Source organism: Nycticebus coucang, chromosome 20 (assembly GCF_027406575.1).
Source record: "Nycticebus coucang isolate mNycCou1 chromosome 20, mNycCou1.pri, whole genome shotgun sequence".
Lineage (NCBI taxonomy): Eukaryota > Metazoa > Chordata > Mammalia > Primates > Lorisidae > Nycticebus > Nycticebus coucang.
In genome coordinates, this window is record NC_069799.1 from 58,609,149 (window position 1) to 58,624,607 (window position 15,459).

The following is a 15,459-nucleotide window of genomic DNA, read 5'->3' on the forward strand; positions in this document are numbered from 1 at the left end:
TGCCATCTACCACCATACTTCCCTCAATCCTCAGGTCATCTGCTAAGTGGGAAGAAAATACACCTGTGAAGATTAAATGAGATGGCACTTACAAGAACCTAGCTCAGCTCCTGGGGGCAACGTTGATGTTCAATAAATATTGCTTTCTTTCCCTTCCCTTCTTCAACCTTGTAAAATGGAAATTAATACCTGCTATATCAAATGGGATTATTGTGAGATGTTCAAAAGTGTCAACATGTGTGAAAACACTTGGAAATGACATCAATGGCTATGTCATTTTTGTGTTGCAATCGCTTACAGCATGTTTACTTTTATACAGACACAAATTCATGCACTTGGATATTAAGTCACAATTTTTCACTGAGCACTTATTTAGTGTGTTGTCAGTGAAATTTTTTTCTGTTGTAGGTTCTGATTTTTGTATTATAAATGAAAGCAAATATATGTGGTTTAGAAGAAGGGTCAGAGAAAAATTGGGAGGCAGATTTGCCATGTTCATTAACTCCACCAGTGCTACCCAGCATATCTGAGACTGATTTGGGAGGAAGGCCCTTTCTATTATCACCCTAAAGCCTAAATCTAAACGAGGATGTTTCCAGATAAGAAGTGTAAGAGTGATGAGGAGGTCACAGAGGGTAGATCTTCAATGGATGTCAGTTCACAATCCTCTCACATTAATAAATCAAAAATTATTTATGAAGTAAGGCAACACAACCCCCAGATAATAAACCTTAATTGTGTGGCTAGCGGTGGTCCCCAGAGACTCCAAGGGGCCTAAAGAAATTAACCTCAAAAAAAGGCAAAGTTGCAGACAAGGAGGAGTCGGTGTTTTGGTACAAGAGAGGAGGAAGATCTGAGCCTCTGACTTTGACATCCCTAATAGCCTTCGTGACATTTACAAGTGCTCCCAGTTTAGAGAAGTTTATTATAAGTTATTATTTCTCTTCTTCATATCAAAATGGGGAAGAGAAGAGCTCAAAGGACAAGGGCAATAGGTAAGTGAGGCTCATTGGTGCAGGGACATTCTGTCTGCAGGTTGGAAGCTTCCCCCACCACAGAGAGGAAATTTCTTTAGTCAGATTTCAGCTAAGACTGTCTTTCCCTTGCAGTGCAAACAAACAATATTTCACTGGTTTCTACATATTTGATATTTATTGACATTTTCTCCTAAGGTTGGTTTAACCTCAGATTGTAAATTCTGCCCTTTTGGAGGCAAAAGGAACCTGTTTTTTGGAACATAAGAGAGTGCCCTTGCTCAGAGAAATCGGGGAGGGAGAAACGCGAATTGCTTTTTCCACTTCTGAATATTTTGGCAACATCGATCCCTGTCAAGAAGGCAGGATACCTAATAATCTACTGATTATTCTTCAGTGACATCACACACTTACTGCCCAGGTTAAAATGTTTCCTAACCTCCCTCCCACCCTCTGCTCCCTTTATACGTACACGTAAAAGATGGAATCACCAATAAAGGACTTGGAAGCGATAGGTATAAAATTGATAGCATATTGCTCTTTATAGATAATTATTTATCTTTGATAAACCCATGATTCTCGGTGTGATGAGTAAGTGCCTAACACCGTACCTAGCTGGAGGTGGTGGTCAAAGAACTTTGGTTTTCTGAGTAAATAAGGTACTGAAAGTTAACACAACAGCCTAACTAATATGAGTTCACATGCTTACTTTGCAACTGCCAAGAACAGAAACTTAAATATGCTTTTAACTGTTTGTATGTGTTGTGTTGGTGGAGGATTTTTTTTCTAGTGCAATAAGATAAGGCAGATACAGAGGTACACTAAGAGTGGCCTTGTTGAACTAAATGCAGGCCCAGGGTGCATTTATTGCTATTCTAAGCTTCTGCACAATAGCAATAAAAAGGCACCTCCCTTGTGGGGGAGGGGCTTAAGGAGATTGAAGAAGAAAACTCTTGAGAAGGGAGAATGATTGGGGAACAGGGTTGACCAAGCTGGGAATTCTGGGAAGACGGTTTCTAGGAGTAGAAAGGGACCAAGAACAAAACAGACTGCTTTAGAAAAGTTGCTGAAAATAAAAAAGCAAATAATGGATGGAGCTTGTTCTTGTGGTTGAGGAATCAGACAGGGTGAAAGTCAAATGTAGCACATGGAGTGAGTGACCTCTTGACAAAGAGTGTATAACAAGTCCATTTTTTTTGTTGTTGTTGGGGATTCATTGAGGGTACAATAAGCCAGGTTACACTGATTGCAATTGTTAGGTAAAGTCCCTCTTGCAATCATGTCTTGCCCCCATAAGGTGTGACACACATCAAGGCCCCACCCCCCTCCCTCCGTCGGGCCAATACCTGGGTGAGGTGAGGAACACCATCTCTGTCTTGAATAAATAAGAGCTATTTCCTTCCCTGTCTCTCTCTCCCCAGGAAAGAGCCTTTGAGCAGATAGAGGAAGGGTTTGGGGAAGAGGAGAGGAGATAGAGTTATAGATAGAGGTAAAGGAATGGAATTCTTGATTTCATTAGAGAAAGTTGATAACAAGTAGAAGAGTAGCCAAGTGAAAACACATCAGGGGGTTTACAGACCTAGAGAGAAACCTAGTGATATGGGGGCGGGGGTGGTGGTGGTGGTGGTGGTAGAAACAGGAAGATGACAGATGGAGGGGCTTGGTGAGATGGTTGAGTTTTGCATCAAAGGGGACAAAATCTTGGTCAACCCTGTTCCCCACTGTGTCATGAGAAACTAGAACAGGTTCCAGTGCATAGCACGTGTGTTCCAACTATTTCTTGATTAGTTCAATGAATGAAAGAAAAGAGGAGGGGACTAGGATGTTGGATTAAAAGACAAAATAAGGGCTCGTTGCCCATAGCCCAGTGGTTAGGGTGCTGGTCGGCCACATACACTGGGGCTGGTGGATTTGAAACTGGCTCAGGTCTGCTAAACAATGACAACTACAGCAAAAAAAAAAAAATAGCCAGGTATTGTGGTGAACGCCTATAATCCTAGCTACTTGGGAGCCTAAGGCAAGAGAATTGCTTGAGCCCAATTTGAGGTTGCTGTAAGCTGTGACGCCCCGGCACTCTACAAAGGGCGACATAGTGAGACACTGTCTCAAAAAAAAAAAAAAAAAAAAAAAAGACAAAATAAGATCCAGAAGTCCCCAGAAATGGTCGGAATGCTTTATAAAAAGACAAGGAATTGCATAGAATATGTTGGGACTGCTAAAGATTTGTCAGGATGTTAAGACTCTGGTCCAAGGACCTAAGTGTCTGGTTGAATGAGAATGAGGTTGCTGCCTGGTACCTAAGGTGAAGTAGGAAAAGGTTAAGAATTCAAGAGGAGCTAAGAGGGTGAATTGGGGGTAACATCGCTGGTGTGGATTATGAAGATCTTTAGGATAGAGACGCATGAACTGGAGGGGGTGAAAGTGGGTTAATGAAAGATGAAAAGGGGCAGGCAGGGTCTGGGGGTAAGCCAGTGACTCCCATTGGAGGACAGTGTCTCCATCACCCCAGCTGCTAGATGTGTTGAGAATCACAAGAGCCACAGATGAGGGACACGTTCCATTCCAGGGACAAAGCACAGGGGACATTAGCCCTACAAGGTCTTAACCAGTTCACACAGGGCATGTGTGTGTCATGTATACGGTGCAAACGTGTCCTGGCATCTTTGTGACAGCCTAGGTGTGCTTAGCTATGATTAAGGAGACGCTATTAGCTAGTAGTTGCAGGAGGGATACTGAATTATTTTCACAGAGCATAAGGAAGTTCAGGAAAATGGCATCTTGTCAACATCATTGTGCTCTGACTGAGGTCTTTGCCATTTTTTTCTTTGTTCATCTGCCTTTTCTAAGTTCCCAGTGAAACAGTCCTCACTGATTTATTTGGAGTTCTGGATACTACATGTACACACCCATACACGCACACACACACACACACACTCTCACACTTACTATGTAAGGTTCAACTGCTCAGGCTTGGAGTCCATAAATCCGTTCTTGAAACTTTCTCTAAGAAGGGGCTATGGCTAAGTGCTTCTACACATCTGTTTAAGCTGCAGAAAAAAACATCCAGTGAACTACCCAGATGTTATATCTATACCGGGTAAACATGAGTGTTTAGAAATAGCCAAGCAGAAGGATTTCTTTCTCAGCTTTCTGCACACAAATCAGAAAAGCAGCTGAGTAATGGTGTCAACCAGACCCATTCCTGTGGCGGTCCCATTTCTTAAAAGAGGAATAAATGAAGGAATGAATGAAGTGGCGCTGGCAGCCCTGGAGAGAACAAGCCTCAGAGCCACCCGGTGGGGTGGGGGTGGGGATGCTCGGGCTTCGCTGCCTTACGGTTCCCTGTGGCTTGGTTCAAATCACTTTTCTTGGCTCAAACGCGCTACCTAAGACGGGGATCATTTGTCAAGTGAGCAGGGTACACGGAGAGCTGTAGGCAGATTATGGAGAGAGAGAGGGAGGAGAGAGCGGGAGGAGAGCGCGCGCGGGAGAGGGAGAAAGCGAGAGGGGACCAGGGCGAGGACCAGCGCGGGCTTCTCCGGGCGCAGCGCGCTCCGGGCGCTGGGGATTCAAGTTAGACGCGGTGGCGCCGCCACCCGGGAGCGCGGAGCCACCCGCGGCTCCGACATGGACGTGGCTTTCTTCATGTGGGATGCTTAAGGGCGGCAGGCAGGGAGAGTAACTTGCAGAAGAGAGAAACTGCATGAGGCTTCCGCCAACATGGAAGGGCTCCTGTCTCCGATGAGGACGAAGGTAAGGGGATGGATCTCGGGTTCCCTTCCCTTCTGCCGGGAGGCGCAGAGAAAGCTGTGTGCATGGGAGGCTCGGGCAGCTTTTGTCTTATTTCAGAACTAGGCTGCCTGCGATTGCTGCTGGATCTCTCAAAGAATAGGCTCGCCCGGGAGGCAGCCGCGATCTGGGCAGTGGGAGAGCAGAGGGGAGCGAGCCATCTGTCAGCCTGGACAATGGGAGTCTCGGTAAATGAGTTCGCTCTCGCTTGATTAGACAGCCATATTTTAGCAGGGTTTCCACTCACTCTTGTTTTGGGGCCGTGCAACCCTCGGAGCTGCTGGTGGGCAGGAGGGAGCCAATTTCTCAGGCTGCATAGCCGTTTAGCAGGAAGAGTAACACGTTTAAGGCAAAGAGCATGCCCAGCCCCTCTCGAAATACCCTCCTTCCTCCTCCTTTTCTTCGGAGCAGGAGGACGGGGCATCCTCTGTGCAGAAAGTAGGTTAATGCATTCTGTAAGCCAGCGTGTTCTCGGAAAACTAGCAGACCTACAGAAAGGATTTCAGAGCGCTGTGCTAACCTGACATCTTGAACTTGGTCCTAGAACATTTGAAAATGCTCACGGGGAAGCTGGCGACCCGTCTCCCCGAGACCCTGAGCACTTGTTCTCCTTGGCTGGAGTTTGCTTTTTCGCTTGAGGCAGGGATGCTTTGAATATGGGGTTTTCCATTACAAGCTCAGACGATGGTATCTGCTACATCCACATATAACTCTAAATGGATGGGACCAGAAGTTTTAAATCATGTTAGACATATTACTTTTCTTTTTTTAAATTTTATTTATTTTTTTGTTGTTACAGTTTGGCTGAGGCCAGGTTTGAACTCGCCACCCTCTGTATATGGGGCCGGCACCCTACTCACTGAGCCACAGGCACCACCTGACATATTACTTTCCTTAATTAGAAATTAATAAAAAAAGATCAGGGGCAAAGAACTCTCTAAAGCATTAGAGTTCAAACCAATAGAATAAGGCTTTGATTACCCTCGTCTTTTTGATGCTCTGTGTAGTAATTTGCACACAAATACACTCTTTTGTCATGGGAGATTTCTTTTCTCCCTGCTAGTTCATGGTGATGATGATGTTTTCAGAGAATGTTCAAAGTAGGTCTTGTATATGAAAGCACCCTATCCCTTGGGAGAACTCCCTCTCTTTCTGTCATATTTCACCAATAGTGTGGGAGTCATGCATTGGAAGAACAGCCTCAAGTGAGAGTTTGTTACAAAGCGTCTAACTCCAGCCCCTCGCTGGCTGCCTGATCTTTGAGACTCGCTTGGTAACCCATTTGTTCTTGCTGAGAATATCGCTGAAGTCCTGTTGTGCGCGGGCAGCATACTTCAATCCAAGGTGGGGTAGAGACAGCAGGTGCGAGTTCACATACACCCTCCCACGGCAAAGATCATGGCAAATGGCAGGGGCCTCCCAATCCCTCTTACTGAGTGGATGAGGTTTGAATGCTTTAGGGGCTGGTACCATCATTTGTCATCTGACCAGCTTTTGAAATTGCTGCTTTGTGCAAACTGTCCTGGAACAGTGCACTCTCCAGCGCCAGCAGACCTACAGACCCGTGCTCATAACGTCACGCACGAACAGCTCTGGTGGACTTTGAGAAGAGTTCCCTACGCAAACAAATCAGGACCCAGGTCCTGCGTAAATCACACTCTGAGCCGATTCCCACTACAAGCGTGTGGGAATGAATCAGTGTGTCAGATTGCTCATACGTTTATCTGTTTCTTTCCCATCCTGGTTTATTCCTTGACCATCATATATCCAATGAACGTAGAAACTATAGAGGCTCTGGTTCTATCAATGTTCAAATGTAAAACCTCTGCATGGCAAATGGACTCATTCAAATCACTTAGTTTTTAGGTTTCAAGAAATCTGTGTATGTATGTATCTGTGTGTTTTAAATTGCTTCTGGGAATTCTTTTTCGAATCTCTTTATTTCTGACACTGGAATTGGAAATTCAAATCACATTTGAATTTAGTGACCTACAATATCATCTCATGACTCAGGGAACAAGACTCAAGTGACACTGCGAGAGGAGGTCCCATTGATGAGATGTAAGTTTAGTCCCTAAATTGTCCCGTCCTATGTTGTTAAATTGTCCGGCAATGTTTTTAATGTATCCAAAGACGTTATCAATGACAATGTATTGGCATTCTTAAGCTTTGACCACATTATGCTTTGGTAAGTCTAAGGGGAAAATCGTCTCCCTTTCCTGAGGATTTAGTTTGAAGTTTCCGATTCCTAGTATCATGGTGAGTCAGACAAAGAAAGCCTCCTGGAGTTAAATTTTGGTGTGTTATGGTTCCTTAGTAACTCCCGGACAGTTGAAAGCAAGTGTTGAGGTAAATTGGACATCACACAGTAATTTCATTATGCTATGTAATGGACTTAACCAGTCTAAATCATGGGTGCTTAATGCATTTTTATCTTGGGATTTGCATAATTGGCGCATAAATATGCATGAGATTAACTGGAAGTGGCAAAATGGGGCGAGCACGATGTTGATGTTCAAGAGCATTGAAATCAAGACGGCTGCCATGAGGGCACCTGAACAGGCCCTGTCTCCTGGGTGGACGGCCACACTGACGCACCTAGAAACAGGGTGGTAGCTGGCCTCCCCTGGTCACAGTGGGCGCACTGTCAGTGACACATAGCCTGAGCTCTGCTTTGGCTGCATTCACTTAGGTACACCACTTATTCTTTTTTTTCTATATATAATGCAATTGAAAAGAGTGTCCAGGCTGATGGATAGACGTCTAACTGGCCTCCTGGCAGGCCATGGCACAGATCTTGGCATCCCAACCACAATTTGCAGAGGAAGGTGGGATTGGGAGAGGGAGGAAGCAGAGAAAAGAAAAGGGGAAAAGGGAGAAACTGATTGAGTCATTTTTTCCATGAGAGTAAAGGCAATAATTTTATAATTCATCATCTTTGTGCACTTTTTAAATGTGCCTTTTTTTAAATTTGATTTTTAATCCTCTGACCTCCTTAGTTCTCTCTAATCCTCTGGGCACTGCTTCCAGTGAGTAAGGCTGGCAAGCAATTCTCCTCGGGTTCAACTGCCTGTGATTCCTGCTTTGCCAACGCTTGCTGCAAAATTTGCAGTGAGCACCTCGGTAAAGGCCACGGGAAATCGGGTCAAGGCTTTACTGTTTATGGCTGTAAGGATCCCATTCTGGAGAACATGCAGCATCCAGAGAAGATGAAGAGGGAGAGAGGGTTGAATAAAAGAAGAAAAGTTAAGAGGGCAGAGAGGGAGAGGGGAGGGAAGATGGATTGCTCCTGGGGCCATCTTTTATATCCAAACAAGATCACAGCTATGTTTTAGAATGGATTGGAATTAGCCTCTAGAAGGGATAAAATTCTAACTTTAAGAAAGTTCAGTAACTATTTAGTGTGCTAATTAGAGTTTTCAGAATACTCCAATACTTCTGCCTTTCATACAAGCTCTCAATTTACAATGACCTGCCTCCTCAGGGAAGGCTTCTTTTTCTGTCTCTCTGAACCTGTTTTAGTTCTGTCACAAAGACATTGTATCACTTACTGCACTTCAGTCACTTTTTTAAGGGAGCGACTTCTGATTTGTGCCCTAAAGAAACTTTCTAAAGGAAGTCTTTGGAGAGCCTGGGGCTATTTTATTAGGGGGCAATTAAGGGAAGTGGAAAGTGTTCTTATAAAGAATGAGCATTTGAAATTAGCACAGGAATCACATCCAGCCAAGGCCTGGCTCTTATGTCCCCAGGGATAAATCATTGTCACATGTAGATAGAGTTAGTTCAAGAATGTTCCCTTTCAAGACCATGTTGCAACTTTGGAAGCACATTAGATACACAGATGTAAGATAACAAAATTCTAAAATTACAGGCAAGATAGATAGCAAAGAAAGAATTTAAAAAGTACAGCTAAGACTCGGTGCCCATAACACACTGGTTACAGCACCAGCAACATACACTGAAGTCGGCAGGTTGAAACCCTTTAAATCCCTTAGAATTATGCTAGATCTGCTTAAAACTTTGCCAATGCCCCATGGAGGATAGAGGCTGGAATGATCTACTGTGTTCCACCTACTTGATGCATGCAGTTGATAAAATATTAAAATCACTTAAAGAACTCTAAGAATCAACAGTCTCTAACAAACTAAGGAACGGTCTAGCCTGAATGGGGTAAGATTGTGGAGGGCTTGATAATTGCCTCAAATACACAAAATACCACACAAGATCATACACAAGCCAATGACAGCCTATACTTTATCTTTTTTTTTTTTTTTTTTGTAGAGACAAGAGTCTCACTTTATGGCCCTTGGTAGAATGCCATGGCCTCACACAGCTCACAGCAACCTCCAACTCCTGGGCTCAAGAGATTCTCTTGCCTCAGCCTCCCAAGTAGCTGGGACTACAGGCGCCCGCCACAACACCCGGCTATTTTTTGGTTGCAGTTTGGCCGGGGCGGGGTTTGAACCCGCCACCCTCGGTATATGGGGCCGGCGCCTTACAGACTGAGCCACAGGCGCCGCCCAGCCTATACTTTATCTTAATGGAGACTTGAAGAAGAGGAGACTTGCTGGCGCTGAAGAGTGACAGGTGTAGACTAAACTCAAGGAAATGTTTCCTGATAACAAAAGGCTTTCCTAAGAAAATTTGAGACCACCAGGAGGCCTCAGAGGTAGGTAAGGTATAATCCTACCTAAAAAGGTCTGATCCTAACTGGGAAGCAGAGGAACTGATTCAGACACTCCATGTTTTTATGGTGCTGTGAGATCTTTACTGTAAAGCCAATAAAGCCAGAAAGAGGTTTGTGTATGAAGCAAGTGTCAAGTTCCCTTACAGGGAGCTGCAGTATCATGTTTATTGAACTGCTGAACTCAGCTGGGTGCAAACAGGAAAGAGCTTTATTCTTTTTCAGAACCATCATTTTTTTTTTAACTTTTTTTTTTTTTTTTTTTATTGTTGCAGTTTGGCCAGGGTTGGGTTTGAACTCACCACCCTCAGTATATGGGACCAGCACCCTACTCACTGAGAGCTGTGGAAAGAAAGTTGAGGGCTATAGACACTTTATTTGGTTCATGAAAAGGAAATGTAACAGAATGGCCTGTACCAATCTGACTCTCTGGGTTCGGATAGTAGCTCTATCACTTGCTAAGGTGGAACTTTTCTGAGCCTCAGTGTCTACATGTAAAAAATGCATATTGTAATAGGACCTGTTATAAGTCATTGTTAGAAGTAAATATGTTCATGTCTACAAGGTCTTGGCACACCATAATAAATGTTAGCTATGGCTAGTATCAATGTGTGAACAAATAGAGGGATAATTATGCACAGAAATGCAAAGCTCGTGACAAATGTTTGAAATGAATGTTCATTGTCATGCATACAAGTGTGGGAAGCAGGCAGCCCATCTCTAGGATAATGCTATTAGCCAAAACACAGAAGGAGGGTCTTCCTGCCTGCAAGGTCCCGGCTGAGGTACAGCTCAAAAAGGTTACAAATAGATGCCTTCGTAGAGGAAACCAGCGCTCATTGCAATAAGACCTTTCATACCAAATGATTATGATAGATGGATTATTTAGGGAGGACCACGGATTCAGCAGAAGCCAAAATGCATCCCCTCCATAAAAGAATAATAGGCTTCCTTTTGCACTGTAGATCTTACACAGTTGAATGCTCATTATCTCATGTGATCATCAGTATAGTTTTTACCACCCAGAAGTGGGCCAACTGCGAGTCACCCCACCCCAAATCCCACCCCGGAGCCCACTGTTGCTCACTTACCAGCACCACTGCCTGTGACCCTAACAAGGTCTGAGGGTCTCCCTGGACCTCCAGGCTGTCAGGAGCTGACCCTCACCACCCCCCCACCTGCCTCAGCAGTCTTGGTTCTCCCCCATGACATTCTACACTAGCAGTTCAGGTCTCGGTCGAGCCTTCAAGTCCCCCAACTATGTGTTTATGACTTAATTTTAAAAAGTGCAGGTTTCCAGGCTTCTTTTCAGAGATCTCAATTCATTAAATGGATGGGAGATGGAGCTCAAAGGATCCTCACTTTTGTCAAAAGGTTGGAGGACTCCCATGCAGAGGATCCTTTCACCTCTGGGGAACATTTTGAGCTCTCTGAGTGTGCTGTACTTTCTCAGGCTCCAGACCTTACAGTGCTAAGGTGCTAATCTCTCATGCCCACCCACCCTGCTGATTCCAACTTAACTATTTAAGTGACAGATTGGAAGCGCTTCCTCTGAGAAATCCTTGAGGCCTCAAGACTTAACTGGATACCCACAGCACACTCTGCCTGCCTTGTTTCAAGCCTTTCACCCACTCTGAACAATCATGTATTTATTTGCTGTTTCTTGCAGTAGTCTGTGAGCCTTTCAAAAGCACACTTCACTGTATCTTGTTTTTATTTTTCTTATTTTATTTTTGAGACAGAGTCTCACTCTGTCACCTTGGGTAGTTGTCATGGCATCATAGCTCACAGCAACCTCAAACTCTTGGGTTTATGAGATCCTCTTGCCTCAGCCTCCTAAGTAACTGAACTATAGGCTCCCACCACAACACCCTGCTGGAGATGAGGTTTGCTCTTGCTCAGGCTGGTCTTGAACACCTAAGCTCAGAGTAAGATCTACTCACCTTGGCCCCCCAGAGTGTTAGGATTATAGGTGTGAGCCACCGTGCCCAGTCTTGTTTTTATTTCTTTATTGACATATATTAGATGTACATATTTTCTGGTACATGTGATCATTTGATACATTCATATAATCAAATAGGGTAATTGGGCTATCCATCACCTCAAATGTTCATCGTTTCTTCACACCGGGCAGATTCAAATTATTCTCTTCTAGCTATTTTTAAATATATGATCAATTAATGTTAATCACCCTACTGATCTATAGGACACCAGGTCTTAGTTCTTCTATCTAAGTGTGTAATTGTCCCACTATATTTTGCTCACCCTTGTACACTTAGAACATAGCAGGGTGCAAAGAAACTTCAGGCCTTCCCTAAACATATATCCACATGACCACAGAGCACCTAGGGGTTCACAAATACCAGGCATAAAGGCCAGAGTAGCTGGTTAGAACCAGTGTAGAACTATCTCCACAAAATCAGATAGGCAAATTCCACAGCGGGAGGTCAATAGGCAGAATACTCAGGGGTAAATGATGGGCAGCTCATTGTTTTTCTTTTCCCATCCCATCTTTTTGAGTTATTATTAATAAACATTTGCTGAGGTTCGAATAACTGCCAGGGTTAAGGGACTATGGTGGACACACCAGAAGCAAAGACTGTTGCTGACTCTGGTCTGGGCCCAGGTGTTCTCCCTGACTTATACTCAGAACCTTCACTGTTTTAAATGACTTTACTAATGTTGGAAAAGCAAATGACAGTTTTCCAGATGAAATAAGGCCGTGCTTGCTTTAGGCAAGTTGGAAAAAAAATGCTAACTTTATTTTATTTCTAATGCATCTCAAAAGAGGGAGGATATTAGCTAAACACGGTAAAACAGGGCAGCGCCTATGGCTCAGTGAGTAGGGCGCCGGCCCCATATACTGAGGGTGGCAGGTTCGAACCCAGCCCCAACCAAACTGCAACAACAACAAAAATAAATAAAATAAAAACAGTAAAACAAGATAGTTTCTTGCTTGATTACGAGACAATATTAATCCATACTTTAACTGTGCATTAACAATAATAATGTTAGTACACTATAAAAATATATAAATTATCATAATAGCCTATTATACAGGGTGTCCAGTGTCCATAAAGTTTGTGTGCAATTTAAAATAGTTGTCTATTTTATATTATATAATTATTACTATTTTATATTAGTATTTAATATATGGTAAGTTGTAGATTATCTTAACATAGTTATATAACACATGGATATATTTTTATACAACATTGGTGTCTTAACACAATAACTAAGAAAATGCCAGGAAGGCCATGTTAACCAGTGTGATGAAAATGTGTCAAATGGTCTATAAAACCAGTGTATGGTGCCCCATGATTGCATTAATGTACACAGCTATGATTTAATAAAATATATATATTAATTGAGGGTGGTGGCTGTGGCTCAGTGGGTAGGGCGCCAGCTCCATATACCGAGGGTGGTGTGTTTGAATTTGGCCCCAGCCAGCTAAAAAATAGCAGTGGCAACTGTAAAAAAAAAAAAAAAAAAAATAGCCGGGCATTGTGACGGGAGCCTGAAGTCCCAGCTACTTGGGAGGCTGAGGCAGGAGAATTGCTTAAGCCCAAAAGTTGGAGGTTACTGTGAGCTGTGATGCCACAGCACTCTACCAAGAGCGACAGAGTGAGACTCTGTCTCAAAAATATACATATATATTGAATATTTTGATATATTGTAAAATTTAATATATATCTTAAGTGATGTTTTAATAATTGCTAATTAAGCATGGTAATACATGGTAGTTAAGCATTTACTGTAACAGCAATTTTTTTTTAAACATCTAATCCTTATAAGAATTTTATAAAGTAGGTAATTTTGGCCACATTTTATCAGTAAGAGAGCTGAGTTCCTCAGATCCGCAGACATGGGCTTGGGGAATGTGGGATTTGAACCCAGAGTTCTCTGGCTCCATTTGCTTCCGGATGCCATGTGCTCCCTGGGCCCACTCAGAAGTGAAGCACTGGGACCAAGGACGGGGACCAGGCACAGGGACTAGGGACAAGGGCCAGAAACAGGAATCAGGGACAAGGACCAGGGACAGTGACCATAGGTGGGGACCAGGTACAAGGACCAGCGATGGTGACCTGGCATGGGGACCAGACACAGTGACCAGCACTGGCACAGGCGTCAGGAACCCCTGCCGGGCCTCCCAGCCCAAGCACCTCGCCTACTTCCCAATGGCGCTTGAAGATCATGTCTGGGCAAATTCAGGACTCAAAAGCTCCATGCCCAGGAGGCAGATGAAAGACCTGGGCGGAGACCACACACACCTGCATGTTGCTGTCAGGCTTGCAAAGCTGAGGCTGCTTTACTGGCTTTTCTGTCGCGTGCCAATAGCGCGCCTGTGGATCCAGGAGATCCGTGCAGTCTGTGGAAGCTACTAGGTAGCCCCGTGAAGGAGGAAAGTCAATGGCCATGGGCTTCATTAGAGGGGAAAACAGAACCCCAGGGAGCTGGTCTGGGGCTGCCCTGGCAGAGCCAGATGTTCATTCAGTTTGGAAAAAGGAGACAGCTGAGAGCCTGGAGCCAGTGAATTATCCGCACAGTGTGTAATTCAGCTGGAATTGAGTGTGGTGGGACCAAGGGAACACAGTTGGTGGGGGGGGGCAGAGGATGTCTGGGGATTTCCGATGTCACAAAAATTGGGGTGTTGGCTTATTTGTAGCAATTCTGTTCATTTTGCAGTCAGACCTGTCTGTTCCATCCCAAGCAGGAGAATTGGGGCTCAGAAAAGTACCCTGCAGCTTCTATCACGTTTCCTTTTTCACCCAGCAAGCATTTATTAAGGGCCTGTATTCACCCAGCAAGCATTTATTAAGGGCCTGTATTGCAGCTCAGGCAATGAACGCATCCCCTTCCGTCAGAATGACACAAACAAAAGAGAAAGTGTGAACAGGGCTCTGCAAACAAGACAAAGCAAACCCAATCAGTTTCCCCTGCAGACATATCTGAGCACAAGCTCTCGAAGCTGGAAGCAGGAGATGGTTTTTCCAAAAGCTGAATTACTTTTCTCTAAGGGCGATGCTTTTAATCCAAGTGGGTGATAGCAAGCGGGTAAATTAACTCCACATTGATATTCAAAAGGAATTATGATAATAGTAATAACTTAGTGTCTTCAAAGGGATAAAAATGCCTTCAGGAGGATCCAATTAAGCCCCAGAAGGTCTCCTTTATCTTATACAAAGAGCAAGAACTTGGACATATTTTATAAGTGGGGAGACTAAAATGTAGTCATTGCTCCTAAAATTTCAAAGTAAAACGCTGTCTTTCACGTTTGAGAAATCAGTTTAGAAAATATAGCATAGGATACCGTGAAACTTGACAAAGATTAAAGACTAACTTCAAAAAATCCACTTTGAGAACTAGAATAACCCCCAATTTTACAGACATGGACGTTCCATCATTCTTCGGTCTCTCTAGATTTTTGGCTGGAGATTCATATTTAGCCTGTGGGTAGCTGTCATTCGATTTCAAAATTAATGCTTATGAAGGAAATTCTAAAAGATATGCCTGTATGTGTGGTGAGAATGGGGGAGGGTCTGCGTATCAGCCTCAGGCTCTGAAGCAACTTTTGATTTATTTTATAGATTGAGTAAATCGTGGCTATTTGTTGGGTAAGGCTCTTGGGCATATCTATGTGGGTAGAGGTTGAGCTTACTAGTGCCCTGGTACCGACAGCAACTAGCCAAAGAAATCCCAAAAGGAGCACGATTAAGTAAAGCAGGAGATCTGATGCAACGCTGCAAATGGCAAAAGAAACAGAGAAACTCAAGACGGATATTCAGTCACTGAGAGGAAAATGTGGTCAAGGCCCAAGTTAACTGGGCAGTTGAGCTCCATTGTTCCCTGTGCCCCACACGGCCTCTAACCCTGCACCCGTCCTGTACCCTGAGAGTGCTGAGCTAATTCATTCTTTGCCTGTGACCATCCGCTCTTAACCATGAAGGTCAAAGCACTTAGGGTCTTCACCCCACCAAATACGCTAGTAGCAGAGATCCCAGGCTGTGCCAA

At 43.9% G+C, this 15,459-nt stretch overlaps 1 protein-coding gene across 2 annotated transcripts in view; it reads left to right on the top strand.

Moving 5' to 3' along the window:
• FRMD4A (FERM domain containing 4A) overlaps positions 1-15,459 on the top strand; it is a 607,160-nt gene that overhangs the window by 139,307 nt on the left and 452,394 nt on the right. The window contains exon 1 of one of the 2 annotated variants that reach the window (XM_053572754.1): positions 4,434-4,727. The exons of the other annotated variant lie outside the window; for it this stretch is intronic. Within the exon in view, the coding sequence (XP_053428729.1) occupies positions 4,695-4,727 (33 nt within the window). The 5' untranslated portion in view covers positions 4,434-4,694. Of the gene's footprint in view, positions 1-4,433; positions 4,728-15,459 lie in introns of those variants that run through there. 2 annotated transcript variants of the gene reach the window in all.